Source organism: Mercenaria mercenaria, chromosome 17 (genome assembly GCF_021730395.1).
Source record: "Mercenaria mercenaria strain notata chromosome 17, MADL_Memer_1, whole genome shotgun sequence".
Lineage (NCBI taxonomy): Eukaryota > Metazoa > Mollusca > Bivalvia > Venerida > Veneridae > Mercenaria > Mercenaria mercenaria.
The window spans coordinates 3,928,472-3,946,978 of record NC_069377.1 but is presented as its reverse complement, the minus strand read 5'-3'; the positions used below and the strand labels follow the sequence as shown (position 1 = coordinate 3,946,978).

At 35.6% G+C, this 18,507-nt stretch overlaps 1 protein-coding gene across 3 annotated transcripts; it reads right to left on the bottom strand.

Annotated features, from left to right (window-relative positions):
• Positions 1-562: 562 nt before the first annotated feature.
• On the bottom strand, positions 563-16,613 carry LOC123536183 (uncharacterized). 3 transcript variants are annotated; one of them, XM_045319139.2, is made up of 3 exons: positions 16,220-16,613; positions 11,250-11,705; positions 563-1,046 (listed from the first exon to the last, which is right to left on the bottom strand). In XM_045319139.2, the coding sequence occupies exons 2-3, from the start codon at positions 11,689-11,691 to the stop codon at positions 841-843; spliced, it is 648 nt and encodes a 215-aa protein (XP_045175074.2). In that variant the 5' UTR covers positions 11,692-11,705; positions 16,220-16,613; the 3' UTR covers positions 563-840. The 3 variants fall into 3 exon arrangements, with proteins under 3 accessions (XP_045175074.2, XP_045175076.2, XP_045175075.2); XM_045319141.2 differs by lacking the exon at positions 16,220-16,613 and adding an exon at positions 15,070-15,208; XM_045319140.2 differs by lacking the exon at positions 16,220-16,613 and adding an exon at positions 12,073-12,213.
• Between the last annotated feature and the right edge of the window lie 1,894 nt (positions 16,614-18,507).

Sequence of the window (18,507 nt, the reverse complement as noted above, 5' to 3'; positions counted from 1 at the left end):
GTGTACGCTTAAAGTCATTGTTTGTCCAAACGGATTCATCTGCTGCCCTATTAAACACTTTACAAACTGTGTTTGATAAACCACTAAAGTGTTTCTAAATATGCAACCAATGTACAGTTGTTCGTTATAAAAAACGCACAAGCAGAACAATGTTTATTTCATGCAGTGAGACACTAATGATCCTTATATCCAGGACCAAACTCGTCAAATGGTACATTTTAAATTTATCAAATGAATATTTGAACCGCGCCATGAGAAAACCAACATAGTGCGTTTGCGACCAGCAGTCTGGTCAGGATCCATGTTGTTCGCTAACGGTTTCTCTAATTGCAATAGTCTTTGAAAGCGAACAGCATAGATCCTGACCAGACTGCGCGGATGCGCATGCTGGTCGCAAACGAACTATGTTGGTTTTGTCATGGTGCGGCTCATTTTGATAAAACGTGAATGAAACAAACGACATACAAAACAGTAACGGAACACACCGACTATATAATACATTTCAAAAGTTTCAATTCTAAAGACACTAACGACATTTTTGTTTCTTTTCTTAACTTGTTAATAACTTGTTAATAACTTGTTAAGCATGCTATAAACCAAGTTCTTCTTCCGGAATCCCCAGTGTGGCTGCTATATGCTGGATTTGGCTTTCCCCTAGAGCTTCAAGTCAACACGGGGCATTTTTACTGTATCCGGTAACCCAAGCATGCGCAAACCTTATTTCCGGAATACACAAGATTTACATCAAAGAAATAACACGTAAATCACAGATGCGCTTAAAAAGAGTCTCCACATAGGTATGATCTCTACATGGTGTCGAACAGAATCATTCCAGAGTCCTCATGTATTAGGTTTCTTTTCTGTTATTTCGAATTGTTGAATCTTGTGGTTACGTCTGGGGTGTTTTTCATTTCTGCTTTCGTTTACATTGCTGTTTGACCGTAGTCTGTGCTCTTGCTTCGGAGATGCTTTGATGATGTCATCGGTGCTCGCAGAACACCGTGACACTGCATCGCTGCATCCGGGAGAAGGTGATTCCGCAGAATCTGAAAAAAATATGTAACATGTTTTAAAGGGACTGACATGTTTTACTTAGCGTTTGCCAATTGTCTACCTTAAATAACTGTCAATGCAAAGGTTATGAAATCAAACTCGGGAACATTTCAGCTTCTTTGGTTACTTGAGTGGAAAGTAACAATGGATTCTACCTAAGTTTCAACCCCTTCGATCAAATACGAACTTTTTTTAAAGTAACTGGTGAAAGCTTTCAGTAGAATACATTTCTAGTCTTGTTTCAGGCGCATGGGCGGAACACTTCCGAAGAATACTCCTGAAAATGTTTAACCCTATGCAGGCCTGCATATATAGGTGATTGCACGATGGGAGTAATATGTAAATAGAATTTGGAAGTTGATTGATAATTTGGCCGGGAACCTTTGAATAATTCTTATACTTGACTCGCGGATTAAATATTATTTTCTATTATTATTTTTCTGTAGTAACCAGTTAGTTTTTCTGGTACCCGTTTTCACAAAGATTCAAACAATTATGTGTTAAGTTCACTCCTTAGTTTAAATTTAGACAAAACGTAGTATCCTCAAGTGTGTGAAGTTGGCGAGAAGTTCGACATTCGACATTGAACATTCGATCTCAGAACGACATTGGACATTTGAAGCGTGAAGTTGGCAATAAGTTAAACTTTCGACATTGAACATTCGATCTCAGAACGACATTGGACATTCGATACCAGAACGACATTGGACATTCGATTTCAGAACGACATTCAACATTCGATACCAGATCGACATTGAACATTCGATTTCAGAACGACATTCGACATTCGATACCAGATCGACATTGGACATTCGATTTAAGAAAAACATTGGACATTCGATTTCTGAACGACATTGGACATGGATTTCAGAACGACATTGGACATTCGATTTCAGAATGACATTGGACTTTCAATACCAGATCGACATTGGACATTCGATTTCAGAACGACATTCGACATTCGATACCAGAACGACATTGGACATTTGATACCAGATCTACATTCGACATTCGATTTCAGAACGACATTGGACATTCGATACCAGAACGACATTGGACATTCAATTTCAGAACGACATTGGACATACGATTTCTGAACGACATTGGACATTCGATTTCAGAACGACATTGAACATTTGATACCAGATCGACATTGGACATTCGATTTCAGAACGACATTCGACATTCGATACCAGAACGACATTGGACATTTGATACCAGATCTACAATCGACATTCGATTTCAGAACGACATTGGACATTCGATTTCAGAACAACATTGGGCATTCCATTTCAGAACGACATTGGACATTCGATACCAGAACGACATTGGACATTCGATTTCAGAACGACATTGGACATTCGATTTCTGAACGACATTGGACATTTGATACCAGATCGACATTGGACATTTGATTTCAGAACAACATTCGACATTCGATACCAGAACGACATTGGACATTTGATACCAGATCTACATTCGACATTCAATTTCAGAACGACATTCGACATCAGAACGACATTGGACATTCACATCTAGAACGACATTGGACATTCGATTTCAGAACGACATTCGACCTACTTACTCTGAAATCGTTGTTATTCGCGTAGGACGAATTTTCGCGTATTTCGCGCTAGGACCGATGCCCGAATTTAAGACCGCGCTATTATTATTTTTTGATTATATTTTCCCTTTCTAAAATTGAAAATGCGCGAATTTAAGCCCGCGCGAAACAGTTCTTCTTCACGTTAGCGAGAAATTTCATGTCTGTGAATTTAAATGATCTCACAGTACTTAAGATGCTACTTTTAGCCAATTTTCGTTTTTGATTCGAATGTCCAATGTCGTTTTGGATTCGAATGTACAATGTCGTTCTGAAATCCAATGTCCAATGTCGTTCTGAAATCGAATGTCCAATGTCGTTCTGGTATCGAATGTCGAATGTCGTTCTGAAATCGAATGTCGAATGTCGTTCTGAAATCGAATGTCCAATGTCGTTCAGAAATCGAATGTCCAATGTTGTTCTGGTATCGAATGTCCAATGTCGTTCCGAAATTGAATGTCCAATGTCGATCTGGTATCTAATGTCCAATGTCGTTCTGAAATCGAATGTCGAATGTCGTTCTGAAATCGAATGTCCAATGTCGTTCTGGTATCGAATGTCGAATGTAGATCTGGTATCAAATGTCCAATGTCGTTCTGAAATCGAATGTCCAATGTCGTTCTGATATCGAATGTCCAATGTCGTTCTGAAATCGAATGTCCAATGTCGTTCTGGTATTGAATGTCCAATGTCGTTCTGAAATCCAATGTCCAATGTCGATCTGGTATCAAATGCCCAATGTCGTTCTGAAATCGAATGTCCAATGTCGTTCTGAAATCGAATGTCCAATGTCGTTCTGGTATCGAATGTCCAATGTCGTTCTGAAATCGAATGTCCAATGTCGTTCTGGTATCTAATGTCCAATGTCGTTCTGAAATCGAATGTCGAATGTCGTTCTGAAATCGAATGTCCAATGGCGTTCTGAAATCGAATGTCCAGTGTCGTTCTGATATCGAATGTCCAATGTCATTCTGGTATCGAATGTAGATCTGGTATCAAATGTCCAATGTCGTTCTGAAATCGAATGTTCAATGTCGTTCTGATATCGAATGTCCAATGTCGTTCTGGTGTCGAATGTCGAATGTAGATCTGGTATCAAATGTCCAATGTCGTTCTGGTATCGAATGTCAAATGTCGTTCTGAAATCGAATGTCCAATGTCGATCTGGTATCAAATGTCGAATGTCATTCTGAAACCGAATGTCCAATGTCAATCTGGTATCAAATGTCGAATGTCGTTCTGAAATCGAATTTCCAATGTCGATCTGATATCGAATGTCTAATGTAGTTCTGAAATCGAATGTTCAATGTCGTTCTGGATTCGAATGTCGAATGTCGTTCTGAAACCGAATGTCCAATGTCAATCTGGTATCAAATGTCGAATATCGTTCTGAAATCGAATGTCCAATGTCGTTCTGGTATCGAATGTCCAATGTCGTTCTGAAATTGAATGTCCAATGTCGTTCTGGTATTGAATGTCCAATGTCGTTCTGAAATCGAATGTCCAATGTCGATCTGGTATCAAATGCCCAACGCGTTCTGAAATCGAATGTCGAATGTCGTTCTGAAATCGAATGTCCAATGTCGTTCTGGTATCGAATGTCGAATGTCGATCTGGTATCAGATGTCCAATGTCGTTCTGGTATTGCATGTCGAATGTCGTTCTGAAATCGAATGTCCAATGTCGATCTGGTATCAAATGTCCAACGTCGTTCTGAAATCGAATGTCCAATGTCGTGCTGGTATCAAATGTCGAATGTCGTTCTGAAATCGAATGTCGAATGTCGATCTGGTATCAATTGTCCAATGTCGTTCTTAAATCGAATGTTGAATGTTGTTCTGAAATCGAATGTCCAATGTCGATCTGGTATCGAATGTTGAATGTCGTTCTTAAATCAAATGTTCAATGTCGATCTGAAATCGAATGTCGAATGTCGTTCTTGTATCAAATGTCCAATGTCGTTCTGAAATCGAATGTCGTTCTGAAATCGAATGTCCAATGTCGATCTGGTATCGAATGTCCAATGTCGTTCTGAAATCGAATGTCCAATGTCGTTCTGGTATCGAATGTCCAATGTCGTTCTTAAATCGAATGTTGAATGTCGTTCTGAAATCGAATGTCCAATGTCGGTCTGGTATCGAATGTCCAATGCCGTTCTTAAATCGAATGTTCAATGTCGATCTGAAATCGAATGTCGAATGTCCTTCTGGTATCAAATGTCCAATGTCGTTCTGAAATCGAATGTCGAATGTCGTTCTGAAATCGAATGTCCAATGTCGATCTGGTATCGAATGTCCAGTGTCGTTCTGAAATCGAATGTCCAATGTCGTTCTGGTATCGAATGTCCAATGTTGTTCTGGATTCGAATGTCCAATGTTGTTCTGGGTTCGAATGTCTAATGTCGTTCTAAAATTGAAGGTCCAATGTCGTTCTGGTATCGAATGTCCAATGTCGTTCTGAAATCGAATGTTCAATGTCGAAACTTTAACTTATTGCCAACTTCACGCTTCAAATGTCCAATGTCGTTCTGAGATCGAATGTTCAATGTCGAATGTCGAACTTGTCGCCAACTTCACACACTTAGTATCCTCAGTTATAATCTAAACGGTTCTACAAAGTTAACTTATGCATGCCCTAATTAGTGGTCGTTTAAGACACTTAAGATCTGTCATAACCACTAGAAGATTTTTTTTTCACAATGTTCAGTGATTAAACATGCAAGTCTTTGGACTGTGACATTTTAAACATATCATATACAAAAATTTTGAAAAAAGTTGTGAGGTAATCTACCAATTAATATAACGCTTGAATAAACGAAGTGTAGCTCATAGCGAAATTGTGCAGTTTGTAAGAAATAACACTAAACAATATGTCATGCTGTTTAGTTCACTAAACCCGTAACAGCGTTTTTCTCGAATTTCTTCCTGATTAATATGTTCATATCAAGCCAAAGTGATATGTACTGTTTTCTGTCGGTCTATCAACTTTTTGAACTTTAAAATTGCCGATAATTTAGTTATATCATAAACTAGAATGATGAAACCCAAAGGCAACAATGTCGAGCCCATTATTTGTTGAAATACCGCCTGAATGACTCAAACATTTCAGCCAATTAATGCAAGTTTCGTTTCAATATCTTGACCCAAACTAAAGCTATTTAAAGGAAGCGATTGTCCACAAAGAAAATCTTTATCAGGTATAGATTGGTCAAAATAACCTAAAAATGATGTTTAACAAATTTTGTACCATAATAAAGTGGTGTTGATTTTTCCGTATGGCCAATACTTAAACTGTTACAAAAATGAGCTATTTATAGCAACAATAAAGGGAAGTAATTAAAAAATCTAAGTCCACGAAAAAATCCTTACCAGATACAGATATGTCAAAATACACTTTAAATTTAAAGTACCGTCCATGTTGTACCACAGAAAAGTGGTCTCGGTTTTTGCAACGGTCAATAATAAAAAAGTAACAAAATATACTATTTATTGTAACAACAAAGGGAAGTAATTATACGAAACAATTATACGTCCACAACAAGAGGGCCAAGATGGCCCTAGGTCGCTCGCCTGAGAAACACATCGTAACAGTGTAAACATGTTTGACCTAGTGATTTCATGGAAACAAATATTCTGACCAATTTTCATTAAAATTGGAGCAAAAAGCTTGAGTGTAAAGAAGTTTTTTCTTTTATTTGACCTAGTGACCTAGTTTTTAAAACCAGATGACCAATATTCGACCTTGACCTAGATTTCATCAAAGCTATCATTCTGACCAAATTTCGTGAAGATCAATTGAAAAATACAGCCTCTATCGCATCACAAGGTTTTTCTTTGATTTGACCTAGTGACCTAGCTTTTGAACCCAGATTATCCATATTCGAACTTGACCTAGATTTTATCAAGACAACCATTCTGACTAAATTTTATGAAAATCCAGTGTAAAATCCAGCCTTTATTGCATACACAAGGTTTATCCTTGTTTTGACATAGTGAACTAGTTTTTGACCCCAGATGACCCATTTTCAAATTGATCTAGATTTTATCAAGGCTATAATTCTGACAAAATTTGATGAAGATCAGTTGAAAAATACAGCCTCTATCGTATACATAAGGTTTTTCTACGATTTGAACTAGTGACCTAGTTTTTGACCCCAGATGACCCGTATTCAACCTTGACCTAGATTTCATCAAGGCTGTCATTCTGACCAAATTTTATGAATATCCAGTGAAAAATGCAGCCCCTATTGCGTACACAAGGTTTTTAGTTAATTTGACCAGGTGACCTAGTTTTTGAAACCAGATAACCCACATTCAAACTTCACCTAGATTTCATCCAGGCAAACATTCTGATCAAATTTTACAAAGATTCGGTGTAAAATGCAGTCCCTATTGCATACACAAGCTTTTCTTTGATATGACCTAGTGACCTAGTTTTTGACCCAAGATGACCCATATTCGAACTTAACCTAGATTTCATCAAGAAAATCATTCTGACCCAAATGCATGAAGATCAATTGAAAAATACAGCTTCTATCGCACACCAATGTGTTTCTTGATTTGACCTAGTGACCTAGTTTTTGATCCTGGATGACCCATTTTCATGCTTGGCCTAGACTTTATCAAGGTTATCATTCTGACAAAACTTCATGAAGATCAGTTGAAAAAAAAAAAGACTTTACAGCATACACAAGGTTTTTCTTTGATTTGACCTAGTAACCTAATTTTTGAACCTAGATGACTCATTTTAGAACTTGGCCTAGATTTCATCAAGGTAATCATTCTGACAAAACTTCATGAAGATCATTTGAAAAATACAGCCTCTATCGCATACACAAGCTAAATGTTGACAGACAGACAGACAGACGACGGACGCCGGACATCGAGCGATCACAAAAACTCACCTAAGTATTGAACATTTATGCCAAATAGAAAAAAGGATTGCTCTATACTTATCATAGTTATTGCCCAGACAAGCTCTAAAATGCCCACTAACACCTAAGTGTGACCTTGACCCTTAAGATAGGAACCTGTGGTTTGCGTGCGACACTCCGTCTCATGGAGATAAATATTCATGCCAAATACAAACAAGGTTCCTTTATGCAACGTTATGGCCCGGACAAGATCTGAAATGACATTTGACCTCCAAGTGTGACCTTGACCTTTGAGATAGGAACCTGGGGTTTGCGCACAACACTCCGTCTCACTGAGCATGCCAAATATAAACAAGATTGCTCTATGCATGTGAAAGTTATAGTCCAGACAAACTTGAAAATCCGGACGCACGGACGCACGCACGCACTAACGCACATACATCGTACAGCCATTTGGACGACTATGTCTTCGCTTTCCGCAAGCGGGCTCGACAAAAATATAATTTTTCTTCGAAACAATCTGAGAGTGATATTTATTTTTCATAGGAAAGGAAATCCGAATGGGACAATACAGCACGATTTTATATGGTTTTAGATCGCATTATGATACAAATCCAAAAAAAAAAAAAACTGAATAATACATCAATATGAAGTTTTTATTGAAATTAAAACTCTTTCGATTGATTCTGACACTACTTTGCATTTCGGTGTTGACAATAATCTCCCTCTCCCTTCCAAAGTCCGACATAACGTACAGAAAAGAATAATGAAAAAGAGCCGTTATCAAATGTTATATTTGTATTACCGTAAGATTTCATTATTTATGTTCACTATCTAGATTTCTGACCGCGTTATGGCGAGGTATCCTCCATATCGTGACATATTTATTTTCCCCCATCAATGAACTTTTATCCATCAGTGACAAATTCTTTTCATTTGATACAAAGAAGCCGCTCGTAGGCAAAGAAATATAAATTTGATCCTTTTGCAATGTTTCCACTAAATTTACATAAAATGTTGCTTTATCAATGTTATCCACTATAACAATCACTATTTGCGAAACGGGGTGAAATCAAAATACAATTTTTATAGATATTTGATAGTTATGGTTACCCTTTTGTCGGACTGAAATTACATTTTAATGATATTTAATAAAGATAATTCAAAAAAGCTTTTAACATTACGAAAGAAAATGACTAAATACAGGTCTTAAGGCAACATTTAGCATAACCGTTATTAATAGACGTTCTTTTCATTCTGTTTTTCATTTATTTATTTTTTATTATATATTTTTTTTTTTTTTTTGGTAAATCTTGCTAAAATGTTATTCAGAAGAAAATTGTCTGCATGATTCATCTTCCTTTCGTGTACAAAAATACAATTTACGTCCAATGATTTGTTCCTTATCGTTTATTTTGTCAAAAGAACAAAACTATAACTCATTCTGGCTTTCGGTATAGTAGATTTGTATGCTATATGGGTACCAAAGCAACTTATCAAGAAGAGATGCACTTCTCGCGTGAAAAAAATCGAAATCCGGCGATTTGTTATTGAACTAAAGTGCATGCCTGACGCCAGAATAAAATGCTCCGGTGCAGGGTCCCTTACGGATGTGCAATGCTAAATTGCCTAATGCTAAAAACAAAACATTTAAAACTGCAAAATGTTAATTGCCAAATGCTTACAGTCAAATATCGACCGCTTATTTTAATAAAAAGCTGAGTATCAGTGGATGAATGCATCCTTTATAAACAGTAAACGATCTCATTACATAAAATACGTACTTTTTCTAAACATTTTAGGGTAAACTGCTTTGAATCAGACGGGTAGGATATTAAATGAGCCGTGCCATGAGAAAACCAACATAGTGGGTTTACGACCAGCATGGATCCAGACCAGCCTGCGCATCCGCGCAGTTTTGGTAAGGTCCATGCTGGTCGCTTTCAAAGCCTATTGGAATTAGAGAAACTGTTTGCGAACAGCATGGATCCTGACCAGACTGCGCGGATGCGCAGGCTGGTCTGGATCCATGCTGGTCGCAAACCCACTATGTTGGTTTTCTCATGGCACGGCTCAAATGTTTTTCAAATAATGAAATCTCAAACAAATTCTATTTGAAAAGACCCTGAAATAATTGAAAGTTACATTCATTACTTTATGAGACTAGATGCATAACTCATAAAGTTACAAAATGTGACAATAAGCATAATATGTTTCACATTTGACCATTTGAAGTTAAATATATGGCAGTAAGTATTTGGCATTGAGCATTAATTATTTGGTGGCATTTGGCAATTAGCATGACGCACCGGCCTTCCGTTGCAGACCGACCTTCCATATAGCTCTTATTTGGTAGTAAGAATGTGCATAGACTGTGCTTTGGACAAGTATGTGAATGTTAGTAGATACAGTTTGCGGTTAAAAAAGTAGAAATATAAGTTCCGTCCTGATGGTTCCGTCTTAAGGTAGTTCTGCACGTTTGGGTCAATTTTTTTTCTACAATGTAGAATTTGATTAATCCCTGATTTTTCAAAACTTCAGAATATACTTAGAACATTCATCAAAATTTATACAAAAGATATGGTTGTGTGCTTGATTTTTAGCTAGACTGAATTGAAAAATTAGGACATCACGCATGTTTTCATAATGGGAGTCTATGGGAAAATCACAATTTTCATAACATTTTCGCAAATAGATTTTTATCTACAATGTAAATTTTAATGAAACTTCTCACAGTTGTAAATAAACATAGGACCTATAATATGGTGAAATAAAATGTACAGGTCCGTGTGCTTATTTTTGAGATATTTGCCCATGATTAAAGTGATCCGGACATTTCAAACTGGCTTTAAGCCATTATTTTGAATTACTTAACGTATCAGATGTTTTAATATCATATTTTAACTTTAGAAAGATAGTGTTACGTTGCCATTGTAATAAATTCACTCACGGGTTGCAATTAATTCATAACATGATTTTCATTTCCGTACGCCAAATCCAGGCTTTATTCTAAGTTTTCCGGATAAATGACGTTACGCTATTACTTCCAGTTTAGCAATTACCTTAACAAGATACAAAAGATGTCTATAAAGACGGCGCGACTGTTACCACACACTTTCATATAAAACTAACTCAAATAAAAAGGTAGAATTTTTTTCTAAAATCTAAAACGGGAAATAATTTTGTTAAATTTTATGGAACCTATAATTGCTATAACTGACTTTCAGCCAGAAAGGGATACATAAAGTCAGTCTACTTCTGTAATGCTTAAAACGGGGCAAGTCTCCAGTCCTTGGTGAAACTCAAAATGGGGTAACTTAGTAAATGTAAAAAAATCTTAAAAGTGTTCAAATTTTACTTCAGGTTAGAGACCACCAATTGTTTTCCCACTGACTTACATTGTAACATTATGGCGTGTACGGCCTTCCATTCATCGTAACATGTATATCTAATTACAAGTTTTTCAAGAACTATCTTAGTTCTACCAAAATATCGGACGAAAAACATATGAATAGTGATACTTTATTTAAGTAATTTTCGTGTGAATGAGATGACCCCTTGTTTACATCATTGACATGGCATGGCAGATTGCAATGGTGATAGCTATTTTACATATATTTCATCCCCGTACGCCCTGAAATAAAAATCACTTAAAAAGTGTCACCTTGTAATCAAGTTGAAGTAAGCTAAGCTATTTATATCTTAAAGACTTACGGTTACCTTTGTCAACGTAAATCATCAGGCCATCCTTGCTATCACGACGGCATCTGTAGCAGACGGTTCCAATTAATACAGCGCAAATCACTGTAGTGACCGACAATAGCACTATCATCGCTATGCTGGCAGTCTGCCAAGAACTTGTCGCGTAAGCGTCCCTCTCCTTGTTCAAATTATTTGCTTCGCTGTCAACATGTAAAATATCCAAGTCATTTTCGCGATGAAATAGTTGAAAATCTGTAAAAGTGCCACACACGGTGTCTCTCTGTTGCCAACAAGTCTCGCGCACTATCTGGTTCTCGGGACAACGAGAACACTCCTTGCAAGGGCCGCCCTCTACCGGCTGGAACTTTCCTTCCGGACAATACTGCACATCGTTACACAGAATCAAATTTCCGGGTCCGAATAAAAGGATGAGGAGCACAGACTGCAGATCCATCACCATCTTCCTGAATTGTCCTAGAAATAGAAAAAAAAACTCCTGTCATCTAAGTATTCTAACTACATTCATTTTTGCCAACATCGAGTCATCAAAATTTGAACAAACAACTTATCTTGTAGCAAAAAAAAAAAAAAAATCATTGGCATTTCAATAACAATTTTTATTGAAACAAATACAATTTTATTGTATTATTTGAAGTCTGTTATAGCATACTAGTATAATATTTCAAATTAACATTAATATCAACTGCATGTGAAAACGCGGCATTCTTTAAATAATACTTTAATGCTTTCTCTCTTACGATCAGCTTTGAAAACAGTTTACATAAATTTTCATTTTAAATATAATATGCCAAAGTAATAAACGTTTTCTAAAAATATTCACCAGTGAAGAAAAAAGTTTGGCAGTTCTACAGTCTCTCTCAACAATCTTTGGTGAAATAATAAAAATGACATTTAAAAATTATTTTTGATCTGCAATAATACATTTTCGTTTTAAGAATAGCAGCTATTTCCTATCAAACCAATCCTAGGAATTCTTTTCCTAACACTTGAGAATATACAAAGAATAATCGTAGAATCTTCAAGCATGACTCATCTCTTTTATTCTAATGCACAGCGATTCCGTGCAACAGGTCGCGTGGTTCAAATTCTTTGCTTCTGACGAAATTTGTTTCTTGTCTCCATAAAATCGACAGTTTTGTAAATATTTATGTTTATCTGTGAAATATAGTCACTTTATGTTTATACTAGGCTTGAAGGCCGTTTCTTTTTCTGTTACAGAAACTAAAACTGGTAACACCTCGGCATTCTCACGATTCCAAACCCGATAAAGGAGGTTTTCTTCTCTCTCTCTCTCTCTCTCTTTTTTTTGGTTATAATTCGTTCTGGTTACTGATTCATACCCTCCCCCCCACACCCCCTCAAAAAAAAAATATATATATAGGGAAAATTATTTAATTTTAATTAAACTATACAAATTAATTGGTATGCGGGGTCCTTTTTGCTTTTGACATATTTTATTTCGCTTGATGCTTGGACAAGTTAACTTCAAAAAAAAAAAAAACGGTGAGCTTCAATGAAAAAGGTTCTTGATATTATGTTTTCTTATAGTTAAGTACAATCAGCGCTCTAAAAAACCTAATCTAATCTTAATGGACGCGACCATCAGAAAATAAAAATAGCCAGAACTACCAAAATCACTACTTTGTGAATTTAGAAAATTTAGATTTAAGTCCGGCAGTTTTATTGCGCATTTTGGCTTTTAGTTCCTACTTATTTTCAAGCAAAACGTTTAAGAAAATTTTAGATGAGGAAAAAAAACGCTTTTCCGGACAGCGTTGTCATTTCAAGGTCTTCACGTGTGTATTTCTGACGTTTTATTTTTTGTTATTTTAAATCATGATGCGCAAACTACAGAAATGTCATTTGAGCCGTGCCACGGGAAAACCAACATAGTGGGTATGCGACCAGCATGGATCCAGACCAGCCTGCGCATCCGCGCAGTCTGGTCAGGATCCATGCTGTTCGCTAATAGTTTCTCCAATTCCAATAGGCTTTAAAAGCGAACAGCATGGAGCCTGACCAGACTGCGCGGATGCGCAGGCTGGTCTGGATCCATGCTGGTCGCATACCCACTATGTTGGTTTTCTCGTGGCACGGCTCATTTCTTAATTGTTTTAACACGGCAACGAAGAGTGAACGATTCATATTCGGAAAGAAAAAAAGAACGAGCGTTATACGTGTGCTTCCTGTTTCTTTTTTATAATTGTGTTTTCATGTTCATTATAAAACATAAGCTTTGCGGAAACAGGTGCAAGACATCGTAAACTCTGCATTTCTATTGATGTATGTAGGGACCGGAAACCTACGCACCTATAGCTTGTTTGAGGTTTCTAACATTTTCATATAATCATCATAAAACTGTATGGTAGATTGGTCAAAGATTTTTTTTTATTTTATTTTCTTTCTTTTTCTAGTTTAGATATTGTGGTTTCTTTATCAAGGAAAAGAATGTTGCGTTTGCTGTAACCAAGCTCCCAATAAATGGGGGAAAAAACCTGATTTTCAAGCTAAAGAACTTAATACCCTCACAGGGGCCCGCCCAAACATTTTTACCATAATGTGGACGAGTATGATATACAGTGCTTTAGGGTATAGCGGATAGCTAACTAATTTTTACTGCATTCCAATTCAAAGAAATGACAATAATAGTTTTTTTTTAGTATATCAGACAGAAAACATCTATTCTTCTTAAAACTGTCAGCTTTTCATAGAAATTCATGTGTTTTTTCTCTCCACGCCATTGTTTACATATGAGCTGATTTAGGGTGTACAGGATAGCTTTGGTCATTTTTTACATTATTAGTTTAAAATCCACATCTTAACAAACTTTCCAAGACTTCTTTACTATAAATCAGAATAATAATGTATTCTCTTTTCAAAAACATTCAGCTTTTTAAATTTCTATTAAATACTTTTCATTCACTGACGTTTTTTACATATGCACTGATTTAGTCTATAGGGGATAGCTTTATTTTACATTTGATGACATATGAAAAATAACACAACGAGAAAATATATAAAATGTATGTCAATATGTCTGTTTGCATGCCAGTAAAAGAATGATATGAAAATTTATACAATAATTCAAGTCTAAATACAAAATTTATCAGCCTATCCTCTATACCCTAAAATCCGCTATACCCTAAAGCACTGTACACATTTATCTGTTGATATGAATTAAGAATTTCAGAACTAAAAGTATAGGATCGAGGATATAGACTGGCATCAGTCATTGAGTCCTTTAAAATTAATATTTCTGCAATTAAATCCTCTCAAATAGCACTTTCTGAAAAATAAATTTTAATATCTCTTATATCTGACTCTAACCTCAGAATCGCATTATTCTGTTAAGATGAGGGTTCAGTGTCAAGTCTGTTGAGATTAGGGTTCAGTGTCAAGTCTGTTGAGATGAGGGTTCAGTGTCTAATAAAGAAAGAAATAAACTTCATTAGAGATTACTTGACCTCAACAGACTTTGTTAGTCTAGGGAGCATATTACATATTCTGCGTAGGCCCTATATTTTCTTTCATTTTCGGTACTTACTGAGTGACAATATATACTTTTTTATCAGAAGTCAAAGTATCACTTCTACTTTTTTAGATCTCTAACGTTCATGCTTTGCTTATTGTTGCATTATGTGTCTTTCAAGTTAATTTGATACGAGTAACGGCAGTTTTACGTGCGTCTGTCCGCATGATGTCCGTTTCTAGCAGTCAGAATTTGACAAAAAAAAAAGTTAAAAACAATTTCTACGAATATTTGGGAGAAAATCAAGCTAAAATCATTTTTATATTAAAGACGAAGATGCGTACTTACCGACAGATTATCCTTCGAATGAGATACAAACAAATTAAAACTGTGACCTGTTGAATTATTTTAGCAATGATGCAACCGGAAAACTCCTATTCAAATTTTATGATCAGTCAATTGATCTTTTAAAAAGAAAATCTGAAATTTGATAACCAGTAAAAACATCTCCTTTATCATTATCTAAACATTGCAGGTAAACTAAATATAGTTATATTACGTGAGTCAGTGCGTGAAAAGAAAAGGGAATTTTTGAACATTTTTTTTTCACATCGGAACCATATACTTTAGACGAACTGAGATTTTTTTCATATAAGTGTAGGCCTATAGCTATTTTAGATTTAAAAACTCATGAGAAACGCTGTGAAAATAGACCTTTATTTCAAATTTTCGTTAACCGGAAAGAGAACAGACGTACTAAGGCAATGCTTTATTTAAATATATTTTTGCACGTCCCGTTTACACAATTTTGTATAAATTTTGCGATTTTCCCAAATAAATTATTTTTTATTTGACTGTTTTGAGCTGTTATCTCTGTTAATTAGATTCCCTGATAGCACACTCTTACCAAGATTCAATATTTTTTTTTCAAGATTAAAAATATTTTATTAGGCATAACCATGAAATGTGTTCATTTCCGAACATACAAGGTAATATGACAGTTATGTTCAAAACAAAGTTTTAAAAAGTTAATATAGGGGAAAAGTAAAAGTATGAAAGTCATAACGGAGTATAATATGATGATAGTCATATAATGTAATAACAAGCATTTTAAACAGACTGATAAATGTCTTATTCTATATAAAGGCATTACATAAATACCTGTTAGAACTCGGACATTCGCATTTTCTGTTTTATCAATAAATAATGTAAGCATACCAGACTTAATCGTTTTATGTTTCAAGTATTTTCATCAAATGGACAAATATAATAGGTCAAAACCTTTCACTGAAATAAAACATTTAGTGAAGACCTAGGGCAACAGTTTTGACCACTGACGGGCAAGTAATTCAATAATACAATGTCATGTTGTCAGAAATAAATGTTCATGGTTAATTTCTTCAAGTTTTGACATTAGTGTTGAACTAAAGACCGGTCAACAGCACACGATTTATGCAAAAAGGCATGTACTTAATTAAGATAATTACTGAAAACTTACTTTAATGCACGTGATGTTTTCCAAAACGGTACTCGTGAAACTGATGCGAAACTAATTCAGCCAGAAGCTAATAAATCATTGAATATTTTCCTTCCTTATACACAAATTATGTAAATAATGTCTTATAATTATCGTTTTTTCTTGTTGTTGTTGTTTTTTTTCCTTATTAGTTAGAAGTCCACATTATAACACCTGGTTCAACTGAAAGAAGTCCATTGCGAGTCTAGAATACATAAATCAACATCCATATAATTTGTACATTTTTTTCTTTTGTCCATGTACGAAGCTACTCCTCTTTATGAAATATTACGCATGACGGATTGTTAAACCAGACAATAAAAAGCATCTAATCGCATTCTTGTAATAGGGAGTGTTTGCAGCAACTGTTTCTTTCGATACATAGTTTATGTTTTATACTTCGATATATATACAGCTGTACCGTATTTATTACAAAACATGTTTGATCCATTTCTATCCGAAAAGATAATATTAACCCTTACTCTGCTGAATTTCTATAATGAACTTGTCCATCTTTCAATTTTGACTGTACCATTAACTGTTAAAAGGGGTACTTACCAAAAAATATACTGATTGAATGGCGAACAGTGCAGATCATGATCAGACTGCACGGATGTGCAGGCTGATCATCATCTACAGTGGTCACAAAGGCACAGTATGATAAGGGTTAAGACTCAACAATGGCACTGTTGGTACTTTTGTTATATGACTTTTTCAATGTAATGTAATAAGCCCGCCCGCTTAGCTCAGTAGGGAGAGCGTTGGTCTACGGATCGCGGTGTCGTGAGTTCTCCGTGACGATTTGATAAAAGACATTGTGTCTGAAATCATTCGTCTTCCACCTCTGATAATTCATGTGGGGAAGTTGGCAAAGTTACTTGCGGAGAACAGGTTTGTACTGGTACAGAATCCAGGAACACTGGTTAGGTTAACTGCCCGCCGTTACATAACTGAAATACTGTTGAAAACGGCGTAAAACCCAAAACAAACAAACAAATTTTCAATGTAATAAAGCTTTTCCTGTCTTTTTATTCATGATGAGCGGGGCACAAGATGAAAATATTTTAGTTAGCAACAGAAAAATGAAGGCATAGGACTACACATTGAGGGATGTGAGAGGCTTTAACGTTCCCCTGGTCGGCTTTGCAGAAGACGCCGGATGTCATTCGATTTGATCAACTTTAATTAATGTGGAGAAGTCGTACTAGTATTTACGTATTGTTTTGGAACATTGTTTAAGACTGATAAATGCGAGGCACATTCATACTTAATAAACAGAAACATGTGCATACGCAATATTAAACCTTATAATTGAGATTTATTTTACGCGATTCTTTTAGAACCAGGTAGCCCTAGTCCAAATAATTGTACTCGTTATATTTTTGACAACGTGAAATATCAGAATGTAAAATCGGCCTACCCGAGGTCTCATTATTTAGATACAGGTAGCCCATGCTGAAATAGATCTACGGCGATAAATTAAAGATAAGATTTTTTAAAAGCTTTGTGCCTGAATGCATTTTTGATTAAAAAAAAAAAAGAAAAAAAAAATAAGGATGAAATTTGTTAAAAAACTTGATTATTGAAAATATGGAAAAAAAAAACACTGTTGCATCTTATCACTTTGTTTATTTAGCCCTAATTCAATCAAGGTTTCTAAACTCTTATAAAGGTGAGAACTGATTTGCTATGAAGGTGAGAAATATCACCTGTAAATTATGTACTGCACAGTAGCTATACAGTAGCTTATTGTGATAAACAGAAGCAAGTCTATCAATGGTCCAGCCTTGTGTATTGGCCCTTACCGCCAATACGCAGACCTTATCATTCCCATAGGCCACATACCTGGCATACCAGAATCAGTGTCTTTAAAGTTACTTTCATAGACTATCGTATCATTATGGATCGATCGTTAGAACAGCCCATCCTTCGGTGCGGTTGAGTAAATAAAGACCGACGAAGAAACGAGAGTCCGTAATATTTTTTACACAAAAATTTACCGCACATATGCGCTGACAAAACCAAAAATGGGCTCAGTTTCAAGTTTAGGTACTGCTTCGTTCGATTAAGGTTGCACGCACTATATAATTTGAAATGACAGATTCTATTCATTATCCCATATCAGGTACATCTAGGATTTTTCAACACCAAAGTGCAATTGAAGCCCGGAAATGCACATCAAATATCTTGTAATCTGAGGATGGTATAATTAAAATGTGATTAAATTGCGACAAATCTACCTTTGTTCACCTTATGCACAGCGATACTGC

Coding starts and splice junctions, on each gene's coding strand:
- LOC123536183 (XM_045319139.2), bottom strand. CDS start 11,691: ATGGTGATGGATCTGCAGTCTGTGCTCCTCATCCTTTTATTCGGACCC. Junction 1,047..11,249: donor GATGATTTACGTTGACAAAG/GTAACCGTAAGT, acceptor TATTTTTTTCAG/ATTCTGCGGAATCACCTTCT.